Source organism: Sander vitreus, chromosome 11 (assembly GCF_031162955.1).
Source record: "Sander vitreus isolate 19-12246 chromosome 11, sanVit1, whole genome shotgun sequence".
Classification (NCBI taxonomy): Eukaryota; Metazoa; Chordata; class Actinopteri; order Perciformes; family Percidae; genus Sander; species Sander vitreus.
The window spans coordinates 23,964,220-23,978,829 of NC_135865.1; the positions used below are offsets into that span (position 1 = coordinate 23,964,220).

A 14,610-nucleotide genomic window follows, 5' to 3' on the forward strand; every position below is an offset into this window, starting at 1 on the left:
TTGTGTAAATGATAAGTTAACGTTTGTTTCTTTCTAACAGAGGAAATATAAGGAAGTCTGGGATAAAGACAAGGTCAGCTTTCACTTGCCACCTGATGCCCCCAGCTTTGTACTGTCCAAGGCCAATGCTATCAGCATCAGCAATGTAAGTTTGCACTGTACCAGTTTTGCCTATGTTGAAATTCTGAAAAGTATATAAATATCTTATTTGTTGAAATAGTATTATTCGATCAGTGCATGATTACTGTGATTTCGATACGCTGACACTACTATTTTGTACAGTCTTTTTGATCATATGTTCTTGCTCTGTGCAGAAACTGTACACAAAGGCATGGGATGACCAGAAGGCCAAAGGCTACCATATCAAGGAGGACGCTATCGCTGTGCTGAAGGCTAGAGCTTCCAGAGACATCATTAGTGACGTAAGAATAGAAATCTGGATCAGGTTTAAATACAACAGATGCATAAATGGGATACTTTCTGTCTTTTCATCATCACTCAACTTTTCATCTCTTCTCTTTTAGTACAAGTACCATACAGGATACCGTAAGCAGGTTGGCCACCACATTGGTGCTCGCTGCGTGCAAGACGACCCTCTGATCATGCTGGCTATGAACTCAGCCAAGATTGCCAGTGATGCCCTGTACAAGAAGGACTTTAACAAGTCTAAGACCAAGTTCAACCTGCCAGTCGACATGCTGAATCTTGAACTGGCCAAGAAATGCCAGATCCAAGTTAATGATTTCAACTACAGAACACATCTGCACAACTGGACCTGCCTGCCAGACTCCACTGATGTGGTCCAGGCCAGAAAGGCTTATGACCTGCAGAGCGATGTAGGTTTATAGTAATGCTTGTGGATAGTATTCATTCACATACACTATTGTAGCAATGATCAAATATGTATTAGGTCTTTGAGGGGTTTATACTGTATACACCTATTTTAGCCCAAGAAACTCTCACATTGTGATTATTGTCTGTATAAATTTGTAATGTCTTGGAAACAAATAAAGATATGCTTGTTTTTTTTTCCCAGGCTGTCTACAGAGCTGATATGGAATGGATCCGTGGATGTGGATGGATACCACATGAGTCTGTGGATGTTTTGAAGGTGAAGCATGCACAGAAGATCCTGGCTGATGTAAGTCTGACTACAATTTGACTTTTTAATTACTTGTGAAATCACAGACATTTGTAAACATTTAAAAGAATGTTTTTAGCTAGAAAAATGCACGTCTATCTTAAATTTGCTGAAATATAGTTCTTTCTTGCTACTTACAGAGAGGCTACCGTGTCAAATTGGATGATCAGAAATTCACAGTTACAACTGACAGAGTTGACTTGGTCTGTGCCAAGAATGCTGCTGACGTCCTCAACGAGGTGAGGATGACTTTCTGCTATTCAGATGCTGTTTGGAAATGTTTTTAGTCCTTTCTTCAGTCGAACCCCCTACCAGAATAGTAACAATGACAGATTTTTGTTTGTTTTGGTAACTGCATTATAATTTATCGCTCTGCTCAGGCCAAATATCGTGAGGCCTGGCACAATGACAAGACCAAGTACACAGTGGTGGACACTCCAATTCTTGCCACAGCCAGAGAGGTGGCTAAGAACGTTCACCCGGTAAGATGACTCCTCAAGGGAGGTATTTGCTACATATTTCAATTTAACATTCTTTGTTCTGTACCAATTTTATCCACTATTTTCAGCTCAATAAGCAATACATCATCATAAACCTATAATAAACATTTCCATCTTTTGCAGAAACTGTACACCAAAGCATGGGATAAGGTCAAAGCCACAGGCTACTTCATGCCTGGAGATGCTGTACCAATCAAGCAGTGCATCCTCACGAGTAAAGTGCAGAGTCAAGTGAGTAGTGGGACAAAGTTGCATCTGTTTCTTTCATAATAATACATTAATTAATGATATAATATACGTATAATAATCGTATAATAATATGATATAATAATGTTTTCTGTCTGTCCTGTAGCATAAGTACCTTGAGAGTTACCGTAAGCAGGTTGGCCATCACATTGGTGCCCTCAGCAGCCAGGACGACCCTCTGATCATGCTGGCTCTGAACTCAGCCAGGATTGCCAGTGATGCCCTGTACAAGAAGGACTTCAACAAGTCTAAGACCAAGTTCAACCTACCCGTGGACATGCTGCAGTTTGAACTGGCCAAGAAATGTCAGAGACAAGTTAATGATGACCTCTACAGAACCCGCCTGCACCAGTGGACCTGCCTGCCAGACTCCACTGATGTGGTCCAGGCCAGAAAGACCTACGATCTGCAGAGCGATGTAGGTTTATAGTAGTGCTTGTGGATGGCATTCATTCACATACACTATTGTAACAATGATCAAATATGTATTGGGTCTTTTGAGGGGTCTATTCTGTATATACCTATTTTAACCCAAGAAAGTGATTCAGTGGTTCAGGCTAGAAAGGTCTGCGACTTACAGAGTGATGTAAGTACATGTAAAGTTTAGCGGGCTTGTTGAGAATTGATAAAGTAAGAGCAGATTGTTTGGAGTTGGTTTTTAGCTCTTATCCTATCCTACACCAAAAAGCATAATTTCCATAATGGAAATTGCCTTAAGTTACTTTGTTTTCTTGACCATGCAAACCCATATCCAGGCCCGAAAAGCCTATGAATTTCAAAGTGATGTGAGTGCTAATCACACTAACCTAGGACTTCTTTATCACATTGGTATACTAAATTGTATCTTGCTTTCTGTCTTCAGAATGTGTATAAGTCTGATTTGGAATGGATTCGTGGCTGCGGCTGGATGCCAGCTGAATCTGTTGATCACGTCAAGGCCAGGAAGGCCCAGGAGATTCTCAACGACGTATGTTTACTGTATTGCATTTAGTTTTTTATTTTGGCTGATTTCTTTAAGCACATTTTGCCCATTTTCTGTCAGTTTTTTGTCTTACCTCAAAGCTGTATTTTTTTTTTTGCAGAGGCTCTACAAGAAGAATGCCAAAGAATGCTTTGGAAAATTCACCCTGATAGTGGACCGCCCTGAACTTGTCTTGGCGAGGATAAATGCTGCCAATCTCAGTGATGTATGTAAAAAATCTATTTTAAACTTCTAAATTTCAAGAAGCATAGTAATAACAAACACATCTAAATTCTGTTGTTTGCTTCCTACTATAGCTGAAGTACAAAGAGACCTTCAATGCAGAAAAGGGTACTTATATTGGTTCGGAAGACACTCCTCAACTGGCCCATAGCAGGGATGTGTCTAAGAACATCAGTGAGGTAATGTAAACTATTATTTCATTAAATTACAATTTTTGTTGATTGTATTTCACGTATTCTAGCAGCCTTGTCTTAAACATTGTGCCTACTTTGTGTGATTTCAGAAACTCTACAAACTGCAATGGGACAAGTCTAAGGCTACAGGCTACCAGCTGAACCATGAATACATCCCACTTCTCAGCGGCAAGAAGGGCAGGGAGATCGCTAGTGATGTGAGTGTCTTACACTTCTTTATAGCTGTCATTGCTGATAAGGCAAAGCGCATGGAATCATGTTTTCTTCTTTCAATATGTAAACAAAAGTTGAGACTTTTATTATTCTGGATCTTACTAGGTCAAGTACAAGGAACTCCATGAGAAGGCCAAGGGTCACTACATGGCTGGGACCCTGGTAGACTTCCCTGAGGTGATGCGCTGTGGACACCAGGAAAAGAACAAGGGACTGGTAAGATATTGAATATAGTTTGTTCATTTATTCCATACATATGAAGCAGCTTAATACATCTGCAAGGTACTATAAAAGCAAACAGATATCACATGCACCACGAGATTCATAGAATTCGGGAAAAAGATAGCATAAATGATATTCCCCTGTCCAAAGAAAATGTAAAGGCTAAGTAAGTAAGAATCGACAGTCAAAAGATCAGTCTTTGTTTTCAGGTAAATGGTCCTAGACATACTTGGGCCTGATTAACCGTACTTTAAATGCTGTAAATGATGTGTGGCTTGCAAATCTTCCTTTTTTTTTAACTCTGTGAACAACAAACAAGGCATGAAGCAAGCAGATTTAAGTGTACAAGATATAGTTGACACGGTATTACACCAGGGCTCGCCTCAATGCAACAGGGAGGTCTGTGTCAGGGGAAATGCCAAAAATGGCTGATAAAGGGTTAGGTGGGACAATGTGATTATACGCTCTGCTCAAGGTGTCAAAAATGCTCATCCAGAAGGTTGTCAATTTAGGGCAAGACCAGAACATATGAGTATGGTTGGCGGGGGACTGATTGCACCTGTTACAGGCATCACAGACAGTTATATATTAGGAGTATATTTTGGACAATTTTGCATTTGTGTAGTGGACTTTATGAAGGACCTTGCATTGGATTAGGCCATGACGAGCGCATATGGAAGAAGAGTGAACCATAGCCAAAGCATGGTCCCATTGTTGGTCCGTAATAGTCATACTCATATCACCCTCCCACGCAGCTTGATGTCTTCTTGACAAAGTCTCTGATCTGGAAAAAACCGAAGAGGTGTGACTTCGGCAAGCCATAAAGGGAAGAGAGCTCTGTGAAGGACGCAAATATGCCATCCTTGTATAGGTCCTTAACACTGACAAGACCCTTACTGTGCCAGGTCCCAAATGCCAGGTCTGAACTCGAGGGTGTAAAGACATGGTTTACTTGGCGGGGGGGGGAACGAAAGGGCCCTGCAAACCAAAGTTTTTCCTAACCTGACTCCAGATCTTAAGCAAGAGGGATACAATCGGGCTTGTGCCCACAGGCGTTGAAGGTAAAGGGAGTTGGGAACAGAGGGCCGACCACAATGGAAGTGTACCCTGACAGGTAGTGAGGCACAGTCGTTGCTCATCCAGTATAAGAGTTTTTTCAGGTTAGCTGCCCAGTAATATTGTCTGAAATTCGGGAGTGCCAGACCCCCCCTCCATCTTAGGGGACTGTAATATCGCCTTGCGGATCCTAGCTGGTTTGCCGCCCGAGAGAAATTTAGATATCGCCCTGTCCAGCTTGTCGAAAACATTTTTTGAGATAAGTACAGGGATGTGCTGGAAAAGATAGAGACATTTGGGGAGGACAACCATTTTAATCAAATTTAACCGGCTGCGAGGGAGAGCGGAACATGTCTGATACGGCCGTTGTAATAAAAAACCCCAAGTAGCGAAATCCGTCCTCAGCCCATTTAAATGACAATAACGAGCGTTGGAGCTGCCTGGCCAGAGAGCTTATTGCTAGGAGCTCGCTTTTCTGGTAGTTCAGCTTGTAGCCGGAATACGCACCGAACCGTTCCAGAATGTTTAAAATCACAGGAAGTGAGACGGCTTGGTTAGAGATGTACAGGTCGTTCACATACAATGATACTTTATGAGTTGTGCCAGATCGTGTGATGCCCTCGAAACCTTCCTCCGAGCGAAGCCAAACGGCCAGCGGTTCGGTCGCGATGGCGAACAGGAGCGGGGACAGAGGGCAGCCCTTTCATATAGATTTTTTAAGCATTTTAATCGCTTTTATGACCAGAGATTAGGATTCACAGTTGTTCTAATCCACATAAGATTTATTTTAGGTCAATTTGATTCACAATGGTAATGACAATGTCAATAACTTTCCATGGTATGCATGTCTTCACAGAGGGTCTACCAGAAAGACTACCATCAGAGCAAGACCAAGACCCACCTCCCGCCTGACATCATCGCTAACCAGGTTGCTAAGCGGTCCCAGGACATGCTGAGCGACGTCCTCTACCGTACCTACCTGCACCAGTGGACTTGCCACCCTGACCAGGAAGACGCCATTCGTGCCCGCAAGACCAACGAGATTCTCAGTGATGTAAGTCATTCTTCAGGGCACATCTGCTGCTTGTACCTGATTTTTGCACAACGTCCTGTAGTAGACGTTTGGACAAAATCAAATCACATCAACTTTGTTTTTAATTATGTGAGATACACAGGCAGTGTACTGTACTATATATTTGATTATTGGTATTTGGTATATGATAAAAGTTCTCTTCATAAAGACCTTTTAAAAATTAAGAGCAGTTATTTGACAGCCCAAATCTTATTGTTATAATGAAGTGACATTTTCTTTGTTACTACAGTGTTTTGGACAAGCAGTTCCTATCCCAAGACAAATGGTTGTTGTGCCTGCACAACATTATAGTTTAATATGATATACAGTAGATTTATCTGTTTACAAGCAAGACATTGTACAACATTTAGATGTTTTCTCCATTATTATACATATAATTGTGTGCTTTCTGCTGTTTTCATTTGATAGGTGTTCTACAAGGAAGACCTGAACTGGATGAGGGGTATGGGTTGCTATGCCTGGGACACACCAGAGATTGTTCGTGCCAAGAAGTCCTACGACCTGCAGAGTGAGGTGAGTGAAAACATGGAAGACAACAGGAAACCTTCAGAAATGTACTTCATAATGTATGGTTTATATGATTAAATTAAGTTCTTAAGGTCATTGAACTGTGATAATTTACCCATGTAATATCTTCCTTTCTAGCTTAAATACAGAACAGAAGCCAAGAAAGAATTCAACAATTACTCCATTGTGACAGACACCCCAGCTTATGTGACTGCTGTCCTGGGTCACACCTGGGCCAGTGATGTGAGTGAGCTGGACTTAAAAGCATGTATAGTGTTTGAGTTTAAAATGCCTAATTGAGTGCATTAATTAAACAATTGTCATTGACAGCTCAGCTATAGGGAGGCTTATCATAAGGAGAAGCACATGTATACCACTATTCTGGATACCCACGACTATGCCAGATGCCACAACTTCAAACACTTCTTCAGTAACGTAAGTGAATATAAACATATCTCTCTTTCAGTCTGTGACACGACTAAAGATATCAGCTTGGTAAACGGCATGTTCACATGCAACGTGTTGATAATGTTCTCTGTCATCAGAATATTTACACTGCTGCCTGGGACAAAATCAAAGCCAAGAGCTACAATATTCCACATGACTCACACGCCCTGCAACACGCCAAACAGCAAAAGATCATTCTCAGCAGCGTGAGTTTCACTTCTGTTAATTTCATTCCATCTTAATACTGTGCTGGAATTTTTGACCGTTCAACTTTAAGACACATTATGAATCCTGTTACCCCTTTTAGGTGAAGTACAAGGAGGATTATGAGAAGTTCAAATCCCTCTACAGTCTGCCCAAGTCTCTTGAAGACGATCCTGCCACTGCTCGCTGCGTTAAAGCTGGAAAGCTGGTCCTTGATGTAAGTTAAATTTGTTGAGCCATTTCATCTCCCACATGTCTGAATTTCTTTTGATGAAGAATGCAGGAGGATTAGCTCTAGTTTAACAAACAAGCTGCTAAAATGCATCGAACTGTATTGCTTTTTTGTGCATACACAATGCGAGAACTAAAATGACCCATCTGTTGTCCATCTTTATAGCGTCTGTACAGAGAGAAATATGAAAAGACCAAGGCCAAGAACCATATCCCAGCAGACATGCTGGAGATCCTGTCTGCCCGCAACACCCAGTCCACTGTCAGTGGGATCCACTACCGCAAGTATCTGCATCAATGGATATGCCTCCCTGACATGCAGGTGTACACCCAAGCACGCAAAGTCAACGAGCAGCTCAGTGACGTGAGTAACTACTCTCAGCTTGATATTCTGTGCTCGTTACTGCATAGCCTCAGTAGCTAAATTTTAGTCAAAGGTACAGCCATATTCTTGCATATATTTTGTCAGTTATATTATTTATGATGCTATACCTTCTTTTTTACCTTTAATTATAATATAATTTCATAGTAGAACCTTTTCTTTATCCAGTTACCTGCCACCTGTATATATTCTATATTTATAAATACATTGAAAATGTAAGGACACCACATTGAGTATTGTGTATAATAAAGAAGACATAAGAACATAATATTCAAGAGTTTTCAGAGGCGTTGATGGGTATGGTTCAGAAAGTGCCCACACTTTTTACACTTTTTAAATCCATATTCTGTATGAAAGAAGAGTCAGATTTAAACCAGTTGCAATACAAATCTGCCAAAGTCACTTAACATGTGTGTTTTGTTGTGTACAGATCATCTACAAGGATGACCTGAACTGGCTGAGGGGTATTGGCTGCTACGCCTGGGATACACCGGAGATCATCCGTGTCAAGCATGCTGGTGATCTTCAGAGTGAGGTAAGACCTCAAAGTATATTCATTCTCATGCGGCCCTCTATTTCACATCCTCTTCAGTTATTTGGTTTAACAAGTTATCTTGTCACTGTTCACATTTTCCTCTTCTCTTTGGCACTCAAACAACTTTCACTATCCTCCCTTTCAGCAAATTATCCATAGACTAATACTACCTAGTTTTTCATCAGAAACCATGCTGATTCTCATGTCCTTGTGTTTCTATTCCAGAATAAGTACAGAGCCAAAGGTATTGAGGCTTTCAAGAACTATTCAGTGGTGATCGACACTCCAGTGTACGAGACGTCCAAGCAGAACTCCGAGAATCTGAGTGATGTAAGTGACTCTATGTTCTTAACAATGTCTATATTTCATTACATAACAAAAAATCATGATCATGTATTTCATCTTTTTTTTCTTCTCTTTTTCCAGCTGCACTACCGCTATGATTACAACACCAATATCAAGGGCACCAACACGTCTCCTGCTGTTACCATTGACACAGAAAGGGCACGCCTGGCTAACTACATCCAGAGTGATGTAAGATAATAATCCTTAGTATTCAGTCTACCTGTATATGTATACTGTAAAAATGTTTTTACAAATTCACTTTGTTGTTTTGTCCTCTCTCAGAACTGGTACAAGGAGGCCAACAAGAGCTCCATGCCCACTGGTTACTCCCTGCCCAATGACACCCCACTCATCAAGCAGGCTAAGATGAACAGCGTTGTCACCAGCTATGTAAGTACAATCGTTGTCTTGAATCATCCAATTATTCTGTTCTTTTGACAGCAATTAAATCTTTTTGCCAATGGAGTTTTGTTATTACTGAATTATATACTTTTGCTTTTATTTGGGTAGGTGAAGTACAAGGAAGCCTATGAGATGACAAAAGCAAAGGCCTACACTCTTCATCCAGAGGGTGTCAACTTTGTCAACTCAAGGAAGGCTAACAAGATCACTAACGATGTAAGATAACACACTGCTGCTATTGTTGACACCATACACATTAGTGTTGATGGAGATTTACTACTGACGCTTTTACTGGATGAAACAATCTTATATGTTGCCATCTTTCTTTCCCCAGCGTCTGTATCGGGAGATGTACCACAAGCAAAAGGATAGGATCCACACAACCTACGACACCCCCGATATCAAACAAGTCAAGATGAACCAGGCACACCTCAGCGACGTATGGAACCATTGTCACGCAATTTTTGTCATTCATGTACCTATTTCTATTCATGTGGCTCGATGGAGTTGAGAATTATGTTCTATTCATGAGACCTTTTTCTTCCATTCTCATCTTAGTTGTGCTACAGAGAGAAATACTACAACACCAGAGGCCAGCTGATCTCTTTGCCCATTACGCCCGAGCTGATGCACTGCTACCACGTCAATGAGATTACCAGCGAGGTATGGAGTAAAGAGCCATGAGTTTCACACACATTTTTATGATATTAAAATCTTTAAAAATCTTTAAAACTTTTAGATAGAAATTTTCGTTAAATTCATTTTGTGTTTTTAGCTGAAATACAAAGAGGATCTGACGTGGCTGAGAGGCTTTGGCTGCTTCTTGTATGACACCCCCGAGATGGTCCACGTCCGCAACATCACCAAACAAAGGGTATGCGTTTCCATTTGGATGAAATATCCTTTTTTAATATCAGTATTGTTTATTTTCAGTTATGATCAACTTCTTGCAGTGGCATCACAATCCTTTGTATGGCCTATTGCGTTGTCTTTTATAGGTGACCTATCCAGTGGAAGCTAAGAAGAACCTTGCCAACTTCTCTGTGGTCCTGGACACACCAGAGTATCAACGTGTGACTGAGCTAAAGACCCACATGAGCAATGTGAGTGGTTTTCCCAAACACACTTTATATTAACAAGACAATTGTTTGTATTCTGTCAGAATTGCTTTTGACAAGCAGGCTTTTGACTTGACTTTTTCTGCTCTTCTATTTTCAGATGCTATACAAAGCCCAGAGCAAAGAGGAAATGGCTAAGGTCACCACCACTGGGGACTCTGTGGAGCACCAGAGAGCCAAATGGGCCCAGCTGCTGACTAACAAAGCAAGTTCAGATACACCATCATTTGCTGAATGTATCGTTTTGAAGATTTTTTTTATTTTACTGATAATCTAATCAGTATTTTATCTGTTTCTCTACAGTACCAGTACACCAATCTGGCTGCTAGGGAGAGAGCTCATTTCACTCAAGAAATTGACACTCCAAACATGGGCCATGCTAGAAAAATGAAAGTGGTCTGCAGTGATGTAAGTCTTCCCCTTCCTCATTTCATTATTTTTTCCATGGTTTCCTAGCAGCGGGCCCCTCACCTCCGCAGAATTGAAATGAATATATATCTTAACAGTGTTTTGTATTTGTATTCAGTAATATTTTGTAGCTGACTTACTGCTACAGAATAGGAAATACTGTAAATGCTGCAGTGGATTAGTTGTCCAAATTATGTAACAAAAATGATCTAACTCTCTTCTAATGTGTTGCATAAATCATTTTTTCCCTTAGAACAAATACAAAGACCAGTATGAGAAGATGAAGCACAGATATACTGCCATTGCTGATACACCTCTCCTGATCCGAGCCAAGAAAGCCTACCTCCAGTCCAGTGATGTGAGTATGCTCATTGGCTATATGGTCATAACAAACAATAATATTTATATCAGTGCAATGAACCATTTTTAATTATTTGTAGATTTCCCTATTTAGTTCTTCTGCTCAACCTTCCATTTAGCAGAAAACCTGTTTGTTTAAAGTTTTGTAATTCCATTATCTTAGTGAAAAATTGATTGGTCAGTGTGTTCAGAGCACTATTCTATAAAATGTATTATTAAACCGGTTACTGAATCTACTAATTAAACAAAGAATTGTGTCTGCTACGATAATCTAAATATTGTTTCATGAACTTTCAACCATACTATAAAGTACTACCAGTACAAATCAGAAATCAGTGCAAAATTGTGGCGTGTGTGTGTGTGTGTGTGTGTGTGTGTGTGTGTGTGTGTGTGTGTGTGTGTGTGTGTGTGTGTGTGTGTGTGTGTGTGTGTGTGTGTGTGTGTTTGATGAAAATCTGACACATTTTGTTTCCATGTCTTCAGCTGCGTTACAAAGAGACCTTTGAGCTCGCCAAGGGCCACTACCACACAGTCAAGGATGCCCTGGACATCACCTACCACCGCAGAGTCACTGATGACATCAGCGAGGTCAGCATTTGAAATTAGCTGATTGACTATTTGTCGTGAATGTCTTTGCACACTTATATTTACACAATGTTAACAAATAATATAAGATCATTTTGATTTGAGCTCTTTCATCCCTCATACTGTTGTTGTGTTTCTGTCTCCATCTCTCTACCTCAGGTTAAATACAGGGGGAAGTACATTAACTCTCTGGGTACATGGAAGTCCATCCCCGACCGTCCTGAATTCTTCATCAGCAAAATTGCCAGCGATAACATCAGCGCTGTAAGTACTTTTGACTTGCATTCCAAAATGATGCAACCTGTGTTTTTATTTATTTTTATATTCACCCACAGTAGAGAGAAGGGCATATAGTATAATTGACATCCTATGTTTCGTTTGAATGAAATCCCCCTTTTTATGTCCCTCTTTAGGTCAAGTACAAGGAGGATCTGGAATGGCTGAAGGGTATTGGCTGCTTTGTGTGGGACACACCTGAGCTGGTGCAGGCTGAGAAGAACAAGACGCTGTACAGTGAGGTGAAGGATCTATTTATTTATATATCTGTAATGTCAATCATTTCATAAGATGTTGTAACAATACTTGTTTGTTTATTTCATTCCAAAGAAAATACCATACACTACTTGTGATGTCTAAAATGTATATTACATTATGCTTTTTATTGTACTATATATTTTTTTCTGCATGTTCCTAATAACAGTTTCATTTCTTGTTAACAGAGACTGTACAAAGCCTCTTCTGAGAAGAACAGAGGCAACTTCAAGTATACTTGCGATACTCCGTTCTTCCAGGCTGCCAAGTTTGCCTCCACTCTCATCAACGATGTGAGTCCCTTCATTCTTTAGCCCTATACAGTCATTTATTATAATTAGTTTGTTGAGACCCATTTGTAACATAGAAACTTTAATTGTTAATCACATTTCTCTGTCTTTCTGCATCTATATTGGACTCTTAGCTTGAAGGTAAAAGAGTGTGAATTCATAGTATTATCTGATTATTGACTTTAATGACCCGCTCTTTTAATGAGTAACCGTAATACCAAGTGTATAAAATGTGTTCATTGTTCTTCACATCAACTTGTTTTAACCACACTTCGTTCCCTGGAAAAGTATCATCACTTGACAGTGCCCATTGTTTTCTGGACATTTGTCTCTAACTACCTTCTGACATTCTGAGCAGAGGGCCTACAGAGCTACTTATGAGAAAACCAAGGATAAGTTCACCATAACTACAGATGATCCTAGGTACCTACTGGCCAGGGAGAACAGTAAGATGAGCCAGGTAACCGTTCTGGTCTTCTCGTACGACTAGCCTGCCTCCTCCGCTGCTACCTCCAGTCCGGTCCTCCAGACCTCTGACAGTGGTGCATGAGGTCGTCGACTGAACTGCTGTTGGTCGTCGTCGTCGCATGATAGTTCAACACGATTATTGCTCTTCCTTCTGTATCAGTCTCTGTTCGTTCTTTCTTTCTTTCTTTTAGTCCCAAAGAGGTCATTATAAACCGTGCCACTTAAATAGCAGCTGGATAGCTATCTTGAGTGAGCAGGACTCCTTTATCTGTGCCATCAGAGAGACAGTTTAATCACTCATATAACTATGATTAAGTTATGCTTATTAGATTATGAATGATGTCCAAACAAGTCATTATCAAGCTTAGCACTACTAAAGATGAAGATGTATGTCACTTTGAAGGCACAGATGAGGGCTAGCAACTCCTTTGTCACACTTGGATCTCCGGAGTACTTCTCTCCAGTCCTCCCAGTGTTACTGCTGTTTTTTGTGTGTCCTCAACTATGGCATGCTGTGTGTGTATGTCATTGTGTGTGTTTGTACAGGCAAGGTATAAATCCAAAGCAAAGGGCCTGCTAAAGAGTGGCTGCAATGAGCTACACCGCCCTGACATCCTCACAGCCCTTTACCAGTCCACTTTGAGCAGTAAGGTAAACAGCCACAGAGTGGTGAACCATGGAAACTCTGACCCCTGTCCACAAACAAGCAGAAAAAAAGCCCTCTATAGTCATCATGTTACTTTGTTCCTCCGTGCTGTTTTTGGACAAGTCCCTATCACATCATATACTCATCTTGTATAAACTCCTTCCCTCCATTCAAACCACTTTACTCCTAAAAGGGTTTTAACTCCCACACATTCCACCCTTCTCTTTCATGCTCTAACCCCCCCCCCCCCATCATCTATTCACTTCTCTTAATGTCTCATTGATTTACGAACCTTTACCTCACTCTAAAATGCAGTGCAGTAGTTGCGCGACAGATGCATCTAGAGTCAGATATGCAGCAGATTGCAGCTTTACAGACCAAAGTTTCTGCAGAGACACAATATATCATTTATCCATACATGTATCATCTGTTATACAGTTACTATAGAATATAACTCCTTTATTGCCATTGCACAATATTATACAATGAAACTAAGTAGCATTCCTAATGTTGCATTCACACATTATTAAACATTACTTTAAAATAGAGAAAAATAAAAATATATTTTATAATTTCTTTTAAAATTGCAATTTTCTGTGACCTATAAAACAGTAAAATAGCTGAGATATTGCACTTTTGGATATTGCACAAAATTGCTGAGTTGTAGTGGTTGATATAAAAGTGATATGTTTAGGAATAAATACGTACAAACAGACATTTGTTAAGGCGTATGTGTATATTTCATACAGTTTTCTTCCAATAAGATTTTGTTACTCTGCTAAAATACCAAAGTCAGCCATTTTTAGTTACTCAACACAGTTTTTTCTTGAGTAAAACTCATCTTTATTGAAGCCACTCTGTATATCAGCCTCAGATTCAGTGAGCAATAGCATAAGATGGACTGCTGGTCACCATGAGCTACGTGGGCACTGCAGACTTTCATGACTGAACAGTGGTAACGTGTCCTTGTCCTCATTTTCACCTGGAAAATAACTCCCTCTATGTTTCTGCATGTTTCATAAAGCATGTTTTTCTAAACCTATGCATGACACCACTTCACTCATACTGTATTTTTCACATAATACATGTTAGTTAACTGTTTCTGACTTTGCTGTTAGAGAACTATCCAAGAAGAACAAGAAACAGAACAAACAGTGCAACAACAGTAAATGAATAACAAAATAATCTAGTTGTTCTTACCCTTTAGCTCTATTATGTAATAACAAAGGGATTTGAAGTCAAATGATCTTCATCTGAATTTACTTTGAGGAGGACATCATTT

At 40.2% G+C, this 14,610-nt stretch overlaps 1 protein-coding gene across 1 annotated transcript in view; it reads left to right on the top strand.

Annotated features, from left to right (window-relative positions):
• neb (nebulin) overlaps positions 1 to 14,610 on the top strand; it is a 65,219-nt gene that overhangs the window by 28,415 nt on the left and 22,194 nt on the right. Inside the window, exons 70-106 of the mRNA XM_078262442.1 lie at positions 41 to 145; positions 315 to 422; positions 525 to 836; positions 1,037 to 1,141; positions 1,282 to 1,380; positions 1,522 to 1,623; positions 1,765 to 1,872; positions 1,994 to 2,305; positions 2,750 to 2,854; positions 2,970 to 3,074; positions 3,166 to 3,270; positions 3,375 to 3,482; positions 3,604 to 3,714; positions 5,633 to 5,830; positions 6,278 to 6,382; positions 6,515 to 6,619; positions 6,707 to 6,811; positions 6,922 to 7,029; positions 7,131 to 7,244; positions 7,425 to 7,622; positions 8,071 to 8,175; positions 8,401 to 8,505; positions 8,602 to 8,709; positions 8,803 to 8,910; positions 9,031 to 9,138; positions 9,257 to 9,361; positions 9,481 to 9,585; positions 9,698 to 9,796; positions 9,921 to 10,025; positions 10,141 to 10,245; positions 10,344 to 10,448; positions 10,702 to 10,806; positions 11,292 to 11,396; positions 11,553 to 11,657; positions 11,807 to 11,911; positions 12,113 to 12,217; positions 13,229 to 13,333. Coding sequence (XP_078118568.1) covers positions 41 to 145; positions 315 to 422; positions 525 to 836; positions 1,037 to 1,141; positions 1,282 to 1,380; positions 1,522 to 1,623; positions 1,765 to 1,872; positions 1,994 to 2,305; positions 2,750 to 2,854; positions 2,970 to 3,074; positions 3,166 to 3,270; positions 3,375 to 3,482; positions 3,604 to 3,714; positions 5,633 to 5,830; positions 6,278 to 6,382; positions 6,515 to 6,619; positions 6,707 to 6,811; positions 6,922 to 7,029; positions 7,131 to 7,244; positions 7,425 to 7,622; positions 8,071 to 8,175; positions 8,401 to 8,505; positions 8,602 to 8,709; positions 8,803 to 8,910; positions 9,031 to 9,138; positions 9,257 to 9,361; positions 9,481 to 9,585; positions 9,698 to 9,796; positions 9,921 to 10,025; positions 10,141 to 10,245; positions 10,344 to 10,448; positions 10,702 to 10,806; positions 11,292 to 11,396; positions 11,553 to 11,657; positions 11,807 to 11,911; positions 12,113 to 12,217; positions 13,229 to 13,333 — 4,506 coding nt within the window. The remainder of the gene's footprint in view (positions 1 to 40; positions 146 to 314; positions 423 to 524; positions 837 to 1,036; positions 1,142 to 1,281; positions 1,381 to 1,521; positions 1,624 to 1,764; positions 1,873 to 1,993; positions 2,306 to 2,749; positions 2,855 to 2,969; positions 3,075 to 3,165; positions 3,271 to 3,374; positions 3,483 to 3,603; positions 3,715 to 5,632; positions 5,831 to 6,277; positions 6,383 to 6,514; positions 6,620 to 6,706; positions 6,812 to 6,921; positions 7,030 to 7,130; positions 7,245 to 7,424; positions 7,623 to 8,070; positions 8,176 to 8,400; positions 8,506 to 8,601; positions 8,710 to 8,802; positions 8,911 to 9,030; positions 9,139 to 9,256; positions 9,362 to 9,480; positions 9,586 to 9,697; positions 9,797 to 9,920; positions 10,026 to 10,140; positions 10,246 to 10,343; positions 10,449 to 10,701; positions 10,807 to 11,291; positions 11,397 to 11,552; positions 11,658 to 11,806; positions 11,912 to 12,112; positions 12,218 to 13,228; positions 13,334 to 14,610) is intronic.